The 20,143-nt window shown below is 37.2% G+C and overlaps 5 protein-coding genes across 13 annotated transcripts in view; 2 read left to right on the plus strand and 3 right to left on the minus strand.

Moving 5' to 3' along the window:
* Window positions 1–271: 271 nt before the first annotated feature.
* Trprs (Tryptophanyl-tRNA synthetase) lies at window positions 272–2,491 on the minus strand. The gene is made up of 3 exons (XM_072899655.1): window positions 2,102–2,491; window positions 935–1,872; window positions 272–845 (listed from the first exon to the last, which is right to left on the minus strand). The coding sequence occupies exons 1-3, from the start codon at window positions 2,259–2,261 to the stop codon at window positions 678–680; spliced, it is 1,266 nt and encodes a 421-aa protein (XP_072755756.1). The 5' UTR covers window positions 2,262–2,491; the 3' UTR covers window positions 272–677.
* Window positions 2,492–3,645: 1,154 nt separating this feature from the next.
* Window positions 3,646–5,251, minus strand: LOC140669642 (26S proteasome non-ATPase regulatory subunit 9). 2 transcript variants are annotated; one of them, XM_072899660.1, is made up of 5 exons: window positions 5,127–5,251; window positions 4,629–4,810; window positions 4,395–4,494; window positions 4,136–4,323; window positions 3,646–3,976 (listed from the first exon to the last, which is right to left on the minus strand). In XM_072899660.1, exons 1-5 carry the CDS (start codon window positions 5,182–5,184, stop codon window positions 3,749–3,751), a joined length of 756 nt encoding a protein of 251 aa, XP_072755761.1. In that variant the 5' UTR covers window positions 5,185–5,251; the 3' UTR covers window positions 3,646–3,748. The 2 variants fall into 2 exon arrangements, with proteins under 2 accessions (XP_072755761.1, XP_072755760.1); XM_072899659.1 differs by having other exon boundaries at window positions 5,085–5,189.
* Window positions 5,252–5,292: 41 nt separating this feature from the next.
* Window positions 5,293–7,193, plus strand: Arf102f (ADP ribosylation factor 4). Its single transcript, XM_072899664.1, has 2 exons — window positions 5,293–5,431; window positions 5,534–7,193. The coding sequence occupies exon 2, from the start codon at window positions 5,627–5,629 to the stop codon at window positions 6,167–6,169; it is 543 nt and encodes a 180-aa protein (XP_072755765.1). The 5' UTR covers window positions 5,293–5,431; window positions 5,534–5,626; the 3' UTR covers window positions 6,170–7,193.
* LOC140669637 (E3 ubiquitin-protein ligase ZNF598) lies at window positions 7,135–18,395 on the minus strand. 4 transcript variants are annotated; one of them, XM_072899647.1, is made up of 3 exons: window positions 18,373–18,395; window positions 10,424–11,015; window positions 7,135–10,322 (listed from the first exon to the last, which is right to left on the minus strand). In XM_072899647.1, exons 2-3 carry the CDS (start codon window positions 10,835–10,837, stop codon window positions 7,932–7,934), a joined length of 2,805 nt encoding a protein of 934 aa, XP_072755748.1. In that variant the 5' UTR covers window positions 10,838–11,015; window positions 18,373–18,395; the 3' UTR covers window positions 7,135–7,931. The 4 variants fall into 4 exon arrangements, with proteins under 4 accessions (XP_072755748.1, XP_072755747.1, XP_072755746.1 ...); XM_072899646.1 differs by lacking the exon at window positions 18,373–18,395 and adding an exon at window positions 11,715–12,283; XM_072899645.1 differs by lacking the exon at window positions 18,373–18,395 and adding an exon at window positions 11,533–11,708.
* The window catches only part of Hnf4 (Hepatocyte nuclear factor 4), a 37,889-nt gene continuing 30,497 nt past the window's right edge, over window positions 12,752–20,143 (plus strand). Inside the window, exons 1-2 of one of the 5 annotated variants that reach the window (XM_072899649.1) lie at window positions 12,752–12,994; window positions 16,221–16,363. In XM_072899649.1, the coding sequence (XP_072755750.1) occupies window positions 16,267–16,363 (97 nt within the window). In that variant the 5' untranslated portion in view covers window positions 12,752–12,994; window positions 16,221–16,266. Of the gene's footprint in view, window positions 12,995–14,097; window positions 14,586–16,220; window positions 16,364–20,143 lie in introns of those variants that run through there. The other 4 variants (XM_072899648.1, XM_072899650.1, XM_072899651.1 and 1 more) reach the window with 4 other exon arrangements.

A 20,143-nucleotide genomic window follows, 5' to 3' on the forward strand; every position in this document is an offset into this window, starting at 1 on the left:
CGCCGCTCGTCCCTCGTCCGCCGATTGAGGGATTGAAGCAATAACTCATTGATCTTCTCGCGTGCGGGCGTGTTCGTGTTCTCGCTCTCGCTTCTCGCACGTGAAAATGCGCACGATGTTCCGAGGAATCTATCGCTCTCGACCTAGTTTCGAATAATAGTGAGAAAGTAGAACGTAACGGCGGAGAGGTATTCGCGAATCTATGCGATTCACAAAAGTTTTCTCTCGCGCGACGCATGCGCGCAAATAAGAGTTAAAAATGCGGTAGATCTATTGTTTGGACATTTTTTTTTATTCTTATATCACTATTTCTTGCAGTGTGCTGATTGAAAGATCAGTATTTTGAAAATTGTCGGTGAAAACAGTCGCAAATATATATGTTTTGCGCTCCCATAAAATAACTTCAAAATTGCAGAAGAAATTTGTACATTTTTTTACAAGAGTATTTTATACAAGACTATATGAGATTATTTTTTAATTAACAAGGCAGATTGAGATTAAAAAATCGATATTTAATCTTTTATAAGGCGACAAGGATGCGCGAAAAAAAAATTTATAAAATGTACTTTATAACAATCGCTTGTAATAATACTTTGCAATAAATAAATAAATACCTAGCAGAAATGGGTGAGTTTAAAAAATATTTCGCATAATTCGGTGCATGTTACCCGTATGTGTTACTTCATTTTCGACACAAAACCGAGATCTCTAGGAATCATAAATTGTTTAATCACATCATCTGTTATTTTACTTTTCGTTTCTTGATGCGCGGCAACAAGTCGCTGTAATATATCAATCAGCTCCTTCTTCAACTCGCCCGTCAAGATTTCTCCACTGGTGTAGTCCTGAAAATAAACGAGAAATATAATATTACCCATATATTGTAATATTAATTCCAAATCAAGAAAGATGGGGGAACAGAACAAAAACTAACTTTTCTAATTTGTTCCAGTCGCTCGTCGTCCTCTAGGAAAAATCGCAACCACTGATAAGATATGTCCACCTCGCAATTACCGCCTAGCTGCCGGTGCTCCTCCACAGTCGCCTGACCACCCGAAAACGCGTGCTTGTTGACTTTGTTTTTGATCTGCTTGGCAGTATCTGTGAGAAATATCGCCGTATTGCTGTCGCTCGCCGACATTTTCGTCTTGGATCCTTGCAAGGCCGGGAAAAAGGTTGAGTGCAGCAAAGCTGGCTTGGGAAAGCCAAGTTTAGGCGCCACATCTCTCGTCATACGAAAATATGGGTCTTGATCGATCGCGCACGGTATAAGACAGTGAACCTTCGCGTTCTTGAAGATGAAGGGAAACGAGCTGGAAATGGCCGGTGCCGCTTGTGTCGGTGGAAAAGCGATCTTTGCGATCGGATCGCTATCTCCGAATCCGAAAATGCCCTTTACTTGATTGAATGTGACGCTTCTTTGTATCCTGATCATGTTCTGATAGAATGCCGAATTATTTCCTATGTGTTCCAAATCGGAAAAGATAAATGTTTTCTCAGGGTTGAAGCCACAAGCGATAATATCCCTCGCATTGGCATAGGCCAGTGTAATGGCGTCTTCTATTTTTATATTCTTCCATATAGCTTTCTCATCGTCTGTCAACTGTATGACCAAAGGAACATTGAAAACATCTTGCAACCACTTACAAAACATGAAGGGTATAAGATGTCCCAAGTGCATTGCATTAGTACTAGGTCCCCTGCCTGTGTACAGGTAAAAAGGTTTTCCCTGTTCGTAAAGATTCAAAATAGTGTGCATATCTCTGTGAGAAAAGAATATGCCTCTTCTGAGAAAGTGATGTGGTTTTTTGCCTGTAATCTTTTCAAATCTAGCTAATAGCTCATCGTCTATCTTGGAGCTCCCAAATTTTCCTGCACAACAAAATAAGGATACATGAAAATAAATTACTTATAAAGAACTCTCAACATATATAATTATTTTATTTTATTTTTTTTATAATAAACACTTGTCAAGCATATAACCTACAAAATAGAAAATCATGGAAACTCTCCAATATTCGTTTCTATTTTTCACATTTTTTTTATATATCTTAAAAGAATAATTTTTTAGTATTGTAAAATCACACAAAATGAAACTTACTGATTAACTTGTCATAATCGATGCCGGAATCATTGTTACTAGTGACTATCCATGGTGTCACAACATCCTCATCCTCGGTAACGCCGTTTAATGCGTGATCTTGAACCTGCGCATCTTCCGTCGTCATGTTTTCCCTGAAGACGTGTGCTCCAGGGTGCATACACTTATTCCTGGAAAAGTTTTTCTTTAGTGGAGCTCCGTAGCTTATGGAACAAATTACCACGTTGCAAATTGGAAAAGCTGAGGACCGGCAGTAGTATGCAGAGATCGTGAGACAAATTCACGCATGCGCAGTAGTGTTAATTTCAGTAATGTATACACTTTACCGTAATACGAATAGTATTGCGCTCCTTGCATGCGCGAAGGAATAAAAAATGTCAAAAGAAATAATGCGGACATTTCTATGTAAAGTTAAAACGTTAAATTATGCTTTCTGCAATTTGAGAGATAATTTCTTCTTATCTAATCTTATCTAAAAATCTCAAAAAGTTTCTGTTGCATTTGTATGCGGACACATCTTGTATAGCACGAATCTGCGAAGTCGGTCACGTGGACGGTGATGTCATTCACGCATGCGCATAAAGGTCCCGCCGGTGAGATTTATTCACAGATCTTACGATCTTTCCACATGTTTCGACACTACGTGAAATCACGCGTCATCCTTGATTTGCATCTGATGCGCACGCAATCGAGTCGCCGTACTATGACATTTCAATAAACACCGTAATTGCCGAAATGATGCAATCACCTGCATTATTATTTGTTGAAAATTCAATCCATTATAAAACACGCAGTATATTACAACGCAATCGATATTGAACAGAAAAATTCTTATCATTCCGTCGTCCTGCTATCCGTCCTGCATTATAATTAATAAGAGAATTGACTTAGGGTTTTATTCGAACGTTTTATGATTTACTAAATGCAAAAAGCGTAATTTCAATTTTATTGCAACAGTAGTATAATTGTTTTACACTTTTATATATATATAATTATTATTTCACAACTTTTTCAAACGTTTTTTATATATGTCATCATTAGAATTTAATTAAATCGATGTGTCATACATCGTTTCCGATACGTCATTTCTTTTGCGAAACACATGTAAGGCTCACTTCCTGGAACTTGACGAAACTCCGCTTAACAAAGAGTGTGGTTTGCATACCGCGAACGACTAATGATATCTAATGATGATATTACATACAATCTTATGATAAGATACTAAACTTGATCATTTCAATTCACGTAATTAACGTTTTCTGCATCTTTTCTTTCTTTTTATCCTTTTTTCATTTCTAAAATTCTAAACACACACATACATGTTATTATCACGTTTTAAATATAAAAGATGCAAAAAACTAAAATATTATGAAATATTTATCTTCTTGTGTGTAAGATAATTATTCTGATTTTAATTATTCTACATTATTAATATCAGTTTTATTTATAAGTTTTAATGATTATACATCCTATATAATAAAGTTTTATTTAAACTCCATTTAATCTTGCACAAAAATATATAGGATATAATAAGAACATAAGTATTAGGAATAATAATTTATAAATATGTATTTATTAAATAAGACACAAAAATAATGTGTTGAAAATAGTTGTATGTGGCTTTATGTAACACTTACTGATATAACTTTATCTCTCAACTATTTCTAAGGGTATTACATTGCAACCTAAGAGACCTTTGCCAACCCAGGGACGTGGAGTTAATGATAAAACTGTAATATTGGATCCACGTTTGATTTTTAGCTGGACTATTTTGTATCTGCTATTTTCCACTAACTTTCCAATGTCTGTTAAAGATTTGAAGTTTCGGTAATGAATGGATCCAAATTCCAATATCAGATCTTCAACTTGAATTCCCTGAAAAATCAACACTAACTTATTTCTCACTTATATTAAATAATATATAAATTTCAAGCAAATAAATATATTAATTGTAATAAATTTAGCTAAAAATACAAGAATTAAACTGATATATATGTGTATGTGCAAGAACATGAAACATATACAATAACATACTGCAATTTCTGCTGGTGAGCCAGGTGAAACTAAATTCACTCTAAGGAAAGGCTCCAGCATTTCTGTCTCATGGCTATCGGATATATTAGATACAGGTTCTTGTGTTTTACTTCCTTCCGCTAAAGCATGAATTCTGTGCAATCCTTCCTCTATCTTTTTCATCAATGCTTTATGATCGTTTGTGAGACCTGTCAATGCAATGTAATTTAAATATATACCCACAAAAATCATTATTCTCCAAACGAATGTATTTACATACATATTATTTTGTGCCTTGTGTGTCTCACTTGATAAACATCAATATCCTGTCTGGGATATCCTTCGGAGTCCACCAATGGCTCGTCCATGCCGACATGATTCTGTGTGTAACATGTATAAAAAAAATCTTCAAAAATTGACAGATCATGCTGTAGAACGACCTTGATACTTTTCGAGACAGTAATGTCATTTTTTCGACAAAATATATATACGACGTAAGATAATATATACATACGGAATTTAAAATTTCCTTCAACGTTCGCAGATTAGATTCAATCTTTTCTTTATCCTTCATCAGCTCAAGGACAGCATCTTTAGCTTCTTGCAGCTCCATGTCGACCACCATTTTTGTTTTGGTCGAGAAATGTACTGACAGGTACGTAATTGTGTCTCTCGGGCCCCATGTAAATAAGAACCCTATGTAAAAAAATTTATAACATATAAAAACAAAGCAACTCAGAAATGTTGACATCATACGACACTGCGATTCTCAGAAGAAGATTGGTCATAAGAAAAAAATAAAGAGAGAAAAAGTTTTTTTTTATTATTGGAAGAGAATAGTTAGAATTGGTCTAAATACTAAAAGAATGCGGAAAGAACGAAAGTAAAGAAAGTATAATTAAATGTATTAATTTTATACTTAGAAGACAATAATAAAAATTAGCAGGCATAAATTTCCTATTCAAATTACGCGCGTCGGGACGCGCAAAGTTGGCAACAATGCGCGGCTCACTTCTCGTTTCTCGTCGTGCGACAACCGTGCGGGAACCGCGCTTTGTCATTCTTTGCATGGTGGTCTCTGCGATTTTGTCGCAAGATAGCTTGGAATAAAAGCGATATTCGATTGGGAAAGTTAAATCGCAAGTGTCTACACCGTGAATTGATCGGCAGCTTGATCCCAACTTGGAGCGAGCGTGACGTGCGTGGCAAATCTTGCCACCTATTTCCGGCGGCTTGGCGCCTCCGGTCAACGAGGTGACGTTTACTGTTCATCGTGCTTTTCTGGGTGTGTTGCTGCCAAAGTCAGCGGGGCAAGAGGTGAGGGACACGTCTGTCTGTGTATGTCAGCTGGACAAAATATTTTACGTCAAACGGACAAAATTAAATTAAGTCGAAAACTATTGTATTGTTGTCAACCAGGGCGAGATTTTATCATCGTCTGTTCCGTGGCAAGCCATTTCCTTTTGAACCTCTACGCGACTTCTTCGAGCTTGCGCTCCGATTTCGTAAAAGATGGGTCTCACGATTAGCAGCTTGCTCACCCGGCTCTTCGGCAAGAAGCAGATGCGGATACTAATGGTGGGTCTGGACGCCGCCGGTAAGACCACCATACTCTACAAACTGAAACTTGGTGAGATTGTCACCACCATACCCACGATCGGTTTCAACGTCGAGACGGTAGAGTACAGAAATATCTGCTTCACCGTATGGGACGTGGGCGGTCAGGACAAGATCCGGCCACTTTGGAGGCATTACTTTCAAAATACTCAAGGTCTCATCTACGTGGTTGATAGTAACGACCGTGAACGTATCAGCGAGGCGGAACGTGAATTGGCAAACATGTTAAAGGAGGATGAGTTGCGGGACGCGGTGCTGTTGGTATTTGCGAACAAGCAAGATCTACCCAATGCTATGACTGCCGCTGAGCTCACGGATAAGCTAGGTTTAAATTCGTTGCGAGGACGTCACTGGTATATACAGAGTACCTGTGCCACACAGGGACACGGATTGTACGAAGGTCTGGACTGGTTGAGTAACGAACTAGCCAAAAAGTGATAGCGTCTCACTGTAATTGGTATCCTTAAGGGCTTACTCATCCACTATGAACATAGAACGGGAAGAAGTCACTCAACAATTTCCATCTTCAATCAAATTGTATCACCTATAAACGTACAGTAACAATCATGTACAGTTTAACAGTCGCTGCAAATATAATTGCTTACAGAAATTGATGCAAATGCAAACAGAGGAAATTAGGGCGATCTGTCGACTTTTTTACCTCCTAGGTATAGTAAAATTCGTGTGAACTGTGTTCCAAAAGCGAAATTTGTTTCACAGAAAAGAAATGTGTGAAAGCATTAGGACATAACATAGATTCTTGCATCATTTATAAGAATATATATAGAGGTTGTACATAATTCTAAGTTCCTTTATACATACTTATCATTAGGTCAATTCTAATTCTGCTTTTTGATACATTGAGTGACAAAGTACTTTCTTTCAACAGATTTAATTGCGAAAAATTTATTTATTTATATGTTAGATATATTACATATAAAAAAATGATGGATGACGATTTATTTTCTATATTTTAATCTATACGTCCATACTATTCATTAGGAATGACATGATGTATTATGTGATGTTATATACACAGATCGTTTGCACTTTATCCTGTTCTAAAAAAAAGATAAGTAAATTTTTAAAATAATTACTAGTTTATAAGATTTATAGATAAGTACTTGATTAACTTTAATATCGTGGAAAGAAATAAAACTTATAATGCTGGTTTTTAAACTGCAATTCTCATTTTTAATAAAAATAGACACGTTTAAAAACTGTAAGCAGCGAGTTTAAAGGTCATAATAAACCTTGAAAATATAGAAAGAATATACAAGTTAATTAGTTTTTTCACCTTATATAAAGTTAAATCGATATTGTTTTCTTTTCTCCATTAATGTTCAATAAAAATATAGGCGGATGCTAATGGAACAAGCAGGTTTAAAATATAATAGCATTCGTTTGTTTGCTCATCAAAGTTGTGTATTGTCGTGTTAACTGAATGTACAACTTTATTACAGTACAAAACAGTACAATAATGCTACAAGTACTGTATAATGTATCAAACAATTTGTTAATTATGTATGGTGTTATTTTTTCATATATATACCACAGCAATCTACTCCACATTTCTATATGTTCCAAGAAATATATCAAATAAATTATAGAAGGAACTCTTCTATTTTTTTTCTCTTTTTTTTTTGTACGAACTTTATGTACACAGGATATCTTAAAGTATAGAGCATAGACAATCGTTGAAACATTAGTGCGCCTCGTCACTACGTATAACATATGCACGCATCTTATCATCCATGTAACTTTTAACAAGGTTTTTTTGTATTCAGTAAATCGCATTTTTTATATAAAGAGTTTATTATACAAAAAAATATTCTCATCATGCCAATTGCGTCTCGAAGTATTACATCATTAATGCAACCATTCATAAAATCTCTGGTATATATTTTTTTTTCTTTTCGATTTTAATCATCTCACCATTTACTCAACAATTATCAATTGGCGACTAATCAGCATTAATTCTATGCATAAATCGTATCAACACTAATAAGAATTGATTGACTCTTGGAATAAATATTACGCACATATTCTCGCGTAGAGATAAAAACTTCCAATACGCAATAGATTATTTCGGGTGACGATAAAAATAATAAAAGCGACATATTTACATTGTTTCAGCGCTGATATCTGGCTCGCTCAAGTCTTGGAAAACGATGACGATTGACGAGGGAGTGTAATCGACTCATTTACGTACCCACGTATTTTTTGGCGGTGGCGTATTGCTCTTATTACCCAGCGCCGGGAAATGGTTTTCCAGTGTATGACTAGACATATGCATTCGAAAATCCGTGCCGCTCTTGAGAATCTGACCGCACGTTGCGCACATCTCCAGTCCTTTCGTTTTGCCGCCAACTTCCTTTTTGTACACCTTGAACAGTTCCTGTTGCTTTACGATGTCCGGCAATAGTACCAAAAGCTCGGGGAATACGCTTTCGAAAGCATTAGTACCCATAACTTCGCGACAATGCGTGTAGTACTCTTGGGCGTCGCAGGTGCCTCCGCGAAAGAGACCGCTCACGTAACGAAACTCCTCGATCTTGTCTTGCTCGATGAGGACCTCGTTGAGTTTTGCAACTAAGCACGTGTTTCGTTTCTGAAAATCTGGTGGCGATACGTAATAAGCTTGGACGGCGTGCTTGCTGCTACTGTTATCCGGTAAGATAGAGTAACTCTCGCCGGAGCTGTTCGTGAACGTCAAGCCGTTACTGCCGTGCAATTTGTCAATGCTGTTATACTTGATGGTGAAACCGGGTGGCGGCAAGGTCGATGAAGCGAAACCAGGAGGCGGATTCGTGAAACCCGGCGGTCTGCTACTATTGCTGGTGCTACCCAAAGCGGGAAAGTCTTCCGTCCGATGGATATTATTATTGGTCGTGTTCAGGCTATCTATCTTGAGCTCGCTGCGTTTTCGTTGCTTTTCTCCGTTCAAGGTAGCATTGCTTCTACTTCCGGATTCTGTATTTATAACGGTCGTAATGCCAGAATTTCCATCCGTACTAATTTTGTTCTTTTTCTTATCTTTCTTATTCGCATGCTCCGGCTCCTTCGAATTCTGCGTACTCATAATTTTGGACGAATTACTTGTGACAATATTAGAGCCTTGCGAGTTCTCTTTAGAAGCGATACAGTGACAATTATCCAAGTCATCAGTATGCGCTAGTTCGACTTCTTTCTTCGCTGCAATAGTATTTACATTTGACTTAGAGCTATTAGACTCGTTTCCGCTCGAGCTGTTACCATTCGAAGTTTGCTTCGCTTTTTTCTTTTTTGTTTTGCCTTTGGTCTGATCCGTCGTTTTTGCATTGTTGTTAGCACTAGAACTCTGCGAGTTATTTATACTCTGAGAATTCTGTCCCCACGATGGTACTACCGTGATTGTTGATTGTTTTTTCGACTTCGATGATTTAGAAGTTAAACTAGGAAAATCTTCGCCGGACTGAATGGGCGGTGGTGATGGTATGGAAGGCGGCGGCGCGACTTTCTTGGATTTCGTCGGTGCGTTCGCTGGTGTTGATTTCGAACAGGTCCACTGAAGGACTTCCTTCCACTGAGTCGAATTGGCAGTACTGGTAGACGGCTCGGTACTACCTAAGGCCGGGAAATCGGAATCTATCGACAATTGCGCGGGACGTATTCTAATGTTGGGCCCGGATACTCTGGTAGTAACGGTGCCGTTGGGCTCGTGGTTCACCTGAATAGAAACGTTCGAGGATGCGGAAGCTTTCTGACACTGTGCTATGCCACTGGATCCCGGAGCGTTACTGCTGCTGGAGACGCTGAAGTTTACCGTTTTTGAGATACTAGGACCGGCCGAGTCTAAGCCTAACGCAGGAAAATTCTCGTCTGTTACAGCGAGTGGTTGGTTTCTCACGGTGCTGCGAATGGTCACGTTTCCTCTACTCTTGGTTTGAGTCAAAGTAGGAACGACAGGAGTGGCGGCATTACCACCTAACGTGGGAAACTCGTCGGTGCTCTGTACATCAACGGAAGGTTGTCTAGTGAATGTAGGTTCGTTGTTGGAAACAAACGAATTAGATCCGCTTGGTATCGAGGTTTGTTGGTAATCTCTTGAACTATAATCTCTACCGTTGTAATCTCTCGTACTTCTCGACGTGGACGCGCCCAGTATGCCTCTTCTATTCATTCGATTTTCACCGCGTGGAGCTAAAGTAAACTCCAACTCTAATGTTCTCGCTTGCTTAGCAGCGGCTTTACTCAATTGTTTGCCGTGAACGCTAGCCTTATGCGCCTTAAGATCTATATCGGTTCGGAAAACACTCGTAAATTTTTCCTCCGCGCATACTCCTTCCTCACACAAATAATGCTCTTGTCGAAAATGGTCTCTGAGATAGTCATACGAGCTATAATACTGATGTAAACCATCCGCGTCGCAGAAATGACAGTACAAGTGATCGCGTCTCAAATGCCGATACAACTCATCGTTATCCATATATCGCTGATCACAGAATTCGCAGAGCGGATGGCCTTTATGACTTTTATCATCAATATCACCTTTTCTCCGATGCGTAGCTAGATTTGATCTCGTGTAACAACGCCTTTCATGTGAAAATATCTGAAAATAAAAAGAAGTTGTAAGTCTAGTATATATATATTGATACATAATCATTTACTTATTAAATAATTAAAACATTACATATACAAATAGCATCCTACCTTTAAATTCTCTACACATAGATCACAATAATGCAGCTCATGTCGTTGTCGCATATGATCTTTTAAGCTATTAAAACTGCTAAATACTAGCTTCTCCTTACATATCGAGCAAGTATTAGCTAATAATTCAGTGAATTTTTCCTGGATTTCAAGACTAGTGAAGTATATATCGTATCGAGTATCTAGTAGGTTTGTCATAGTCAAACTATAGAAGGGTTTGATCTCTTGCGTGAACACAACCTTTGGGAGATCCTGCCGACAAATGGGACATTCATTTTGGCGACAGAGCACCCTCATCCTGGTGCTGCACTCGTAACACACAGGATGCTCGCACATGCCAATGCTGTAGATGTCAACATTCTTATAACACACCACACAGGTATTATTATTAAAACTATCATTATTTCCAGACATCCTGGCCACAGGAATTAAGATATTCCAAATAGTCTGTTTACTTTCACAAGGAAATATTCCTCACTCTGTTCGAACTCTTGTCTGCAATATGCAGTGATTAGAAGCCTCTTCTATGCTAATAAATGTTCTTTGTTTAAGTTTTGGTCGATGACAAAGTCTTTCTGCAACACACTGGCTCCTAAAAACAAAACATAACATGAGATGTAAGACGAGACATAGGAAAGGTAATTTAATGCAACCGCAAATTATTTGCATTGTTCGCACGTTTAGACGCGATAATCATCCGTCGTATCATCCGTCGTATCAGCCGTGATCGACGTCACGCGACGCAATCCTCGAAAATATCCAATCGTGCCGAAAACTGGCGTGAGACTCCTTCCGAGACTCGTCGGCGCGCGACCGGACACGATTTTCCGAAAATAGATAACGGCCGTTCGTCGGAAATTGGCAGCGGTTTCAGCAGATGGCAGAAATTCTCGGTGGCGGACGAGGGAGGTTATCGAAATCTCACATCTCACGTAGATTGCGTAGAGTCGTGGGGGTGTTTTTTTTTTTTTTTTTTTTTTTTTTTGATCGCGCGAAATGAAATCTCGTGTGAAACGATAAATGAGAGATAAGAAAGAGAGAGAAGGAAAGAGAGAGAAAGAAAGAGACCGACGAGCGACCTCGTCGAGAAAGCGCCGACCGAATTCTACCTGTGGCCGTCCACCTGTCTGCGGTACGTCACCTCTCTCCACGCATAGACGACGGCACCAACTCGGAAGCGGAGATTATTATTCGCGTTCGCGTGAACCCGGAAACGCGCGTATGTCACCTCCGTACGCGCATGCATTCGTATTTTCGGTCGCGTCACGCGGCAGCGACAGCAGTTTCATACCGATCGGTGATATCGTTGCGGTCTACGCCGAAAGTACGTTACGTATGCACTCGGAATGCTTCCTTATCGCATGTTGTCGATTCCATAAAAATTGCGGGCACTACGGAGAAAAAGAAAAGCAAATGACAGGCCGCGATGTAACGTGGAACGCTTCGACGTGGAAGTCGCGCTCTGGAAGATTAGGACGTATTTGTCGATCTTGCTTTTTACCGACGGTCACGTATTTCGAGATTTTCGAGATTACGCGAATTTTTTGAATGACAGGCGCTGCGAAAGATGTGGGATGAAAATTTCCAAAATGAGGACTTGTACAGCAAATTCGAACAGCGAGAAAAAATTATTTTTTTTTCTTTGTGAAATGTGTGTCGCTGTTGACATGTAATGTGACATTATCGTAAGAGTTGGTTATGAGGCAACAGGCGCCATCTGTCATGGTATAAAAATATAATGGTTGTATCATAATCGTGACATTTTATATCCGGTCCCATATCGATTAGAGCTAATCCTGATAACTCGTGAGTTTCTCTTCTTGTCTGTTACACAAGATGTAAAATTTTGGAATTTTTTTTCAACTAGATATTCTTTGAATCGTTTTAAACATAAAAAGATACATACCATAAGTGAATTATTATTTAATTAAAAAGAGAAAAAAGCTCGACATATTTTTCAAGTAAATTTTGTTTTAATATCAATTTTTTTTTATTCAAGATTTTCATAATATGTATAAATATATATTTAACATTGAATGTTAAAAACTTTTAACGTAGTCTACAATGTCTGTTGTTGAGCTAAAGAATTCATTACCGAATTTTCGTAATATGTTTATCGATATAAAATTGTTAAAGTAATGAGAATTAGCAAAAAGTTCTACTCGCGGGTCACGCGAAAAGCAAAAGAATGTTGCAACTTCCGTTCTATTAATATTCGATTATTTTAATAGAGAGAAATTATGTAACGATTCGAACTACTTTTGCACATTCACGAGTGTTGGATTGATATCCTTGCGGCGATCATAATCACCGCAACTTTACATACGTAATGAGGGTGACGTAAGCAATTCCGTCGAAGGCGATGCACATACACATATACACCAAGTCCTTTAATATAAACCGAGAAAATGCGCAAACAATTATTTAATAATTCAAGGCAGTCCTCTTTTGGTTTTTGCTCGCCGCGAACCGCGCTGACCGCGGAGCTATTAATCGGGAGCGTGTGTCGTATCACCGGGCCACGTGCTTCAACAGGTACGATATGGAGAAGAGCAACTGTGACGTAACGAGGTGAGCGTGCACCTATGTAATTTAACTCATTAATCCTGTACTAGTGACGTGTTTACATATGTGACTGATAACGCGCGGATCACTGATGAACTCTTTTTTTGCATAAGACTATCATTTTTACACAAATATATGCGATGTAAATATAGATGAGTTCATTATGTTTTTTTTATTTTTAAGTTTTATTTTTCGTCTTCGGTCAATTTTTACGTTGAAAAAATAAAATAATATATTATAAATCAACAGGTTTCAGCATGCAATCCAGTGTGAATTTTGTTTTAATGACATCTTCATTTAATATAACTTTTTGTCATAGAATAAAATATTCTTTCTAGTTAGACAATTTCTAAGAATCATTTTCATTTCTTATAACAATTTTTTAAAGTTAGTAGCTTTTTTATCACTACAACAGGTTTTGATTAAATTCATATCTTTACACTGAATATGTATTATCTCACCGAAAGATCTTAAGCCAAATATCTGATAATACAATCAATCCGTCTTAACTCGGTGATAACGAAATATCTCTTTTACACAAAGACTTATTTACTTTTCTAAATGTATTATTGTGTGTCTTTGCCAGGAACTATGCTGTTTAATTATCAACTTTGTCTACGCCGAGCAATAATATTTGTCGCGATAGCACATAATAAATATTAAATAATGCGCTTTACGAATTAAACAAGAAAACAATCTATATCATAACATAAGTAAATATATATAATTTAGTCAATGAGGTAAAGAATTCTCACAGTTTAAAATTTCAGTTATACAAATCATATATCATTTATTCTATCATTTATTTTATTCGAGATTACTCGTAAATGATATTTGTAACGCGCCGAGAATAGATTACGCGTGTTCCAAGTGTTCCAACGTCGATGTACGATCTCTCGAACCGTTCGAATAAGCTGCGGAAGAGGCAGTTTATCGTCGAAAGACGCAATTATCGCCTCGAGGAGTTTTGATCCGCGGAAACGATCTCGCGCCGCGACCGTGTCCCCGTTGAACGTCGCCGCACATCGCGCACGTGTGTATATATCTGAAAAAACGTCGCGCGGCGCGCGCAACGCGACAGGCGCGCGACGCGGTGTCGGGTGTCGCAGCCCACAGTAGAGCGAACGCGTTCCGCCGGGACGGACTTTGAGCGTTTGCCGTTTGCTGTCGCGTCGCGGAGAAGAGCGCATGCGCGAGTGTCGTTCATCCTCGGCCTAGCGCGGGGAAAGCCGGAATTGAAAGCGGCCGAGAGGAACGAAAAACGCGCGACGGCAACAAGGAAAAAGAAAGAGCGAAAGGATCGTCTCTCCGTTCCGGTTTAGAGAAGATTTATCGGCATGACAAGCGCGCGTGCGCGCATCTCGGACGCGTAACAGGTGTTATTCGCGCCGGGCGCTGTCATTGACAGGGTGCGCGTGGCACCGACGGAGGAGCGTCGCGATCGCTAGTCGGCGGTGTCAATCAGGTTAGGCTTGTCTCACGCCCGCGCTTGCTCGTTTTCGTCGACGACAACGTCGGGGACGACGGACCGGCGACGAAAATCGTCGACAACGTCGTATTTGTATGTGCGATAGCGGGGGTGTATACAGGGTGTTCTGTAAGTACCCTGTCTTTTAGCACGAAATTTTAAAGCGACGCTTTTTTTCATCGGACCTTTCTGCGCGAATTATTTTGTCGGAAGAAGAAATTGTACGTGAAAAAAATTAAATAAATTCTCAGATTGTGTTGCAGCATCAAGTTATATTTGTAATCTGTTTTGAAATATTATTTCCTAGTTTGCTGAAAGCTGCAATCCGCCTTTGTAATCATTCGCCTCGGTTGTCAAGTTTCTAAAGTCGTCTAGTACAAAACGCTATTCACACACATACATATATGAATGTATTTAATCTTCTTTACATGACTCGAATGCGACAATGGAACGCGTGATTGTGTACTTGATAATTTTTAAAATAACGAGTTGATTTCTATTCTGTGAATACATCCTCTATACATGATACTTTATGTATCAAGAATTTGAAACGATAAAAATTATAGGGAGATATCGCAATCTATCTTAACTAAATGTATTAGTGATGAATTTTAAGCGAAAATCAATATTTAAAATTATGTCATTAAGGTTTTTAGTTTCTTCATCATTGTAATCACATCAAATTATGATCGCATTAAAAATATGCCGTTATTCGACACATATCGGAGGTTTGATAGATTACTAAAATATCGAAAATTATTTTCAGTTTACAGATTAATTGATAGCATATCTTAAATAATTGTTATCAAGATTCATTCATTTTGTCAGAAAATATATTCACGCAAAAGAGAAAGAAGGAAAAGATTAGATTATATACGTGTGTGAATTTACAATACAATAATAGTTAAATGCAAGGCAGTATACGTATTGTTTTTTAAAATGTTTTATCAACCTGGATATTTTATGGATGTTACGTTGATCTTAAAATAGTCAGATGTTACATATTTCGCTAAGGAAGCGTTACAAAATTTTCTAGATGAATCGCAATTTCATCCCTATTTATAACTCGACTATTTTGGACGTTTTAATTTTAACTCGTTTAGATCTCGCCTCTCAGTTTATACCCGTCGCGAGAAAAGAGCAAGAGAGAGAGAGAGAGAGAGAGAGAGAGAGAGAGAGAGAGAGAGAGAGAGAGAGAAAGAAAGAGGGAGAGAGAGAAATTAGTCTTATTCGTGCAACATTAGAATCGTATCCAACACGTATTATCGATTACAAAAATTATTTTAATTTAAGATATTCTTATCACGAGCCTCCTTTATATCCCACTTGTCCGAAATCGGAATCGATCGGATATATGTGCGATCGATTTTACTGGGCGCGCGCGAACAATACAAGAGACATAAATTTATATAAATCACGCTTCGATTTGCTGCTTCTCATCCCTCCTGCTCGTGATGTCTTTTCTAATCTCTCTGAAAGCGAAGATTAAATGGCGACCAAGTATAGATAGCATGGAGCCGTCTCGTCGCGATATCTTTGAAGTAACCGGTGAAATAGCGAGGATCAAAAAATATGATCATTGCGAGTTATTGTCCTCTCCCTTCCCTCTCGCTCTTTTTTTGACAATCAAATCCGAAGGCAGACGCCTGTCTTCAGGCATGCATCAGGATGCTGTGAACAAAATTTCTTGACTTGACTATAGAGATACAATTTCCAGTTCGGTGTCAATACCGATATGATCAATTAATTTTTATCGCTTCGCAGTTGATGGTGCAACAAAGCGAGTGGCGGGAGCGGTCCCGGCCTTGACATGGAGGGCCACGACATTCAAGAACTAGCTGTGACAGCTAAGGACAGCGTGATCGTTAGAGGCGGATATCCGGCGCCCTATTCATCACCGAACGGCAGTGAGTACTTTGATGAATATTTTATACGTAATGAGTTTAATGTCGTTTCATTCGACAATCGATTTACATAGATTAATAAACATTTACATAGATTAAAAGATGATTTTTTTCCGACGACTCTTGACATTTATAGAATTAGAAAGAATATCATGTTTTATTTATCCTCATATTTTTTGCATATGTCATTTATAAATTACATATGAAAAATATTACATTTTGAAGTTAATATTAACAACAGATATATTATATATATATATATATATATATATATATATATATATATATATATGTCGTAAGCTTTTTCGTTAAATATTAGCTATTTGTGTTTACGCATTTTATCAATACGTATACCTCGTGTTTTAATTCCGATGACGAAAATCGCGGTCCCATCTGCGTTTTGCGCTGGACACGCGCCCAAAATGCAAGCTCTTTTGCTTCGAAATGAATATTCCGCGCGCGTTTTGCGGTAGCAATTTGGCATACTCTCTATGCATCTCGTTAGGTCGCCGTAAATAGCTCATTGCGAAGGACGATTGGGGGAAAGACGTCGGCGCGACGTGCGCGCGCTTATAAAAATCGGGAAGCCGGAGTATAGAGGAGCATGCGTGTCTGTTACGCAATCGCTCGCAGACACGCATATTCTATTCGACATTCCACGGGTAAAAATTCGTGCGGGATGAACAAGCCGCGCTTGAGATAAGGAGGCTGCGTCGCGGCCGCAGATAACCCAGAGACCCCGGCTACGCAGTACCAAAATGGCGACCAGTCTGTTTAATCGATTACGCGTGCGAATCACCGGCCCCTTAAAAAAACAATCTTCTCACTGATCCGTTGAGATTATCTTCGCGAGAGAAAGAGAGAGAAAGATTGATTGAATCTGATGAGTGAAGATTCAGAAAATAGCAATTGACTTGACAATCGATTGAAAAGGTTGCATCACTATCACTTTGGGAAAGAATCAAGCTATTAATCGTTGATCGACAAAGTAATAATGAAATATAATTTACTGATAATTCTTGCATTCCAAAATAACGGTCTCTCTTTCTTTCAAGAGACAGATTTTTAGATTAGATGTGTGCAATCAGATGCTTTTCAAAACAGCAACATGGAACATAACTCTCTTTTCGATTGACGTTGCATTTTATATCCCGGCAATGTGAGTTCAAGGCGAATGTTTATCCGCTCGTCAATAGACACGAGTATGTAAAATAAAAAACAAAGTTGTTCGCGCAAGGCAATCGTTATTAAGTATTATTTTGATAATACTCGAGATCGTTTCCACGTAAAGAGGAACGGAATTTATGTGTGCGAGAATTATGTCGACGAACAAGTTTTTACAACATATTACACATTACCTATATTGTCACGATTAATATAAACGATATTAATTCTTTGTGCGCAAATATTGTTTATAAGACGAGATGGCGTATAAAAAAAGTTCTGTTCTAATTTTCTATATAAAATCATTATTTTTGTATAAGAGATTACAATTATATTTTCTGACAAATTTTATCCGTCAGTTTTTAATGTGGACTTTAGAATAATTTTGGAAATTAATTTCAGCTTTGAACGAAATAAAATCTTAAGACATAAAATAAAATTTTGTTTTATATATTCGAATTGTATATAAAACAATTCTTTTATTATTACTGAGCCCCTCAATTGATTAACAGTAATTCATCGAGGACACATCTTTGTTAAAGCACGTGGCGTGCTTGCGTGGTTATTTCCATATTCGCGACGGGCGAATATCACGTACCAAGAAGCGTGTTTACGTGAGATAACAACTAAAAAATGGGGAAATATAATTTTTTAATTTGAAATAATTATCGTAGCGAATGGTATTTTAATTCTAATCGCTTTTTTTTTTCTTTGTACCTTGATAAAGTTGACTCAGCATTTTCCGTACAAGCTCTAATAGAATGGTAGAACCGTTTCGAAACCACGAGACTGTGCGCTAAATAAGTGCTAAATAAGCACTTATCTTTATGAGAAAAAAAATTACTTACCTAAGCATATCCTCGGGTACGAGTTAAATGCCCAAGAACGAAACGCGCCATCTTCCACAACCGTGGATGGATCCTCAGATTTCTCTTGTCGGTGAATCGCGACACGTTTCGACTGCATGACAAATCGAAGGTTGCATCCTCGGCGTGTCGTATCGGCGACTTATAATAACGTTATAAACCAACCGCGCCGCGAAGGGGTCAGCCGATAACCCTCAGTAACAAGGAAAGAGCTCAACCGTCGGGTTTCCGACCGGTCACCGAGATCGTGTAATCCCGTCAATATTTGTCGCCTTCTAATCACACCTATTTAACGAAGGACAAAGGGAATTGCTTTAATATTTGTGCGAGACGATTTGGCGAGTTCAGAATTCGTTATAGAGTACGTTTACTGACGAAAATCAGAATGCCAAGAAAAAGATTTCATGGTTTCAGAGAAGGCCGATGATTGTAACGTGGATTATTTCTTATCTGATATTAAAAAATTGATTAAAGTTTCAAGGTTATTGATCATGCAATCATATTGATTAAACGAAAAAATTCTGAATGGTGTCTGGATACATTTATCATTTGTTTGACTTTTATACTTTGTCGTTTATGTCAGGATGACTATAAAGAGAACCATTATGAAATAATTTAGTATTTTTTCAACACATATATAGTTTCAATTATTTAGAATCAGTTCTTATTACCAAAGTGTGAAATTAAATATATAGATATTTTTTTTTCATTGTTTCTGGTTAATGTTCTAATTTTCGTTAATAATAATGCACTGATTATGTATATCCTAAAATGTGTTGTTGATGATTATATTTATAACCGATGCTAACGTTACTAATAATAATATAAATAATATAATAATATATAAATAATATAATAATATAAATGTGTCCTATATTTTTACGATATAAAACACAATTCACTATATTTATAGTTACACATATTGTCGAATAGTTAAGAGTAATCAGATAAAATACTGAAGAAAAATGATTAGAATAACGAATATGTATTTTGTTATTTTTTAGTTATTACAATATACAATTATAATATACAGTGTTTTGCAAAATTAATTTAAATTTACAATATCAAAAAATTTATAAAACATGGATTTTTTTCTCCCATTATTCGTTTATTAGTTATGCATATATAAATAATAATTGCATGTTTAAATTTAGCTCGTTAGAAAATCGAGCTCGTTTATCTTCGATATTAAAGATTGATTTTAATTAGCCTATAATCATTCTTGTTATAATCCGAGTATCGATGTTATAGGAATTGAAATAACGTTTACACGTGATAAAGATTTGAACTCTACATATCAATATATATATATATATATATATATATATATATATATATATTTATGTATTTATTTATTTAACAAATAAACGAAACTCAATATTAATAAATGATATTGGTTCTAATGAAAAAAATAGTTACACACCATTGAATCTCGCTATTGTTTTAAAAGCCTGTTACTTTTCCTTCATTTTTGTTATAGATTATAGATAAATGTCAAAGCTGATAACATTAGTCGTGTTATCGTTGATGATTAAACTATTGTATCGTCAGATTATAAACACATTTCACGAATGTAAAGTTGTAGACTAAAAGCTTGTTATTACTTTTGTTTTGCCAAAGCTATATATATATATATATATATATATAAAATATGTATAAAAGGATTTCTCTTAAAGAGTGTAACAAAGCAGATTCTCTGTTAATGGTAATAAACTTTCACGAATTTGTTTACCAAACATGCAACATAAAAAAT

This window comes from Anoplolepis gracilipes, chromosome 9 (genome assembly GCF_047496725.1).
Source record: "Anoplolepis gracilipes chromosome 9, ASM4749672v1, whole genome shotgun sequence".
NCBI classification, from domain to species: domain Eukaryota; kingdom Metazoa; phylum Arthropoda; class Insecta; order Hymenoptera; family Formicidae; genus Anoplolepis; species Anoplolepis gracilipes.

What these genes read in the sequence shown, in the direction of transcription:
- LOC140669642 (XM_072899659.1), bottom strand. Translation starts at nt 5,184, where the DNA reads ATGCAAAGAATGACAAAGCGCGGTTCCCGCACGGTTGTCGCACGACGA. An exon ending in CACAAGGCACAAAATAATAT is followed by an intron (nt 4,324 to 4,394) that starts GTATGTAAATAC and finishes TTGCATTGACAG; the next exon opens with GTCTCACAAACGATCATAAA. An exon ending in GCTCACCAGCAGAAATTGCA is followed by an intron (nt 3,977 to 4,135) that starts GTATGTTATTGT and finishes TTGATTTTTCAG; the next exon opens with GGAATTCAAGTTGAAGATCT.
- LOC140669637 (XM_072899647.1), bottom strand. Translation starts at nt 10,837, where the DNA reads ATGTCTGGAAATAATGATAGTTTTAATAATAATACCTGTGTGGTGTGT. An exon ending in TATGTGTAGAGAATTTAAAG is followed by an intron (nt 10,323 to 10,423) that starts GTAGGATGCTAT and finishes TTTTATTTTCAG; the next exon opens with ATATTTTCACATGAAAGGCG.
- Trprs (XM_072899655.1), bottom strand. Translation starts at nt 2,261, where the DNA reads ATGCACCCTGGAGCACACGTCTTCAGGGAAAACATGACGACGGAAGAT. An exon ending in CGATTATGACAAGTTAATCA is followed by an intron (nt 1,873 to 2,101) that starts GTAAGTTTCATT and finishes TTTGTTGTGCAG; the next exon opens with GAAAATTTGGGAGCTCCAAG. An exon ending in GACTGGAACAAATTAGAAAA is followed by an intron (nt 846 to 934) that starts GTTAGTTTTTGT and finishes GTTTATTTTCAG; the next exon opens with GACTACACCAGTGGAGAAAT.
- Arf102f (XM_072899664.1), top strand. Translation starts at nt 5,627, where the DNA reads ATGGGTCTCACGATTAGCAGCTTGCTCACCCGGCTCTTCGGCAAGAAG.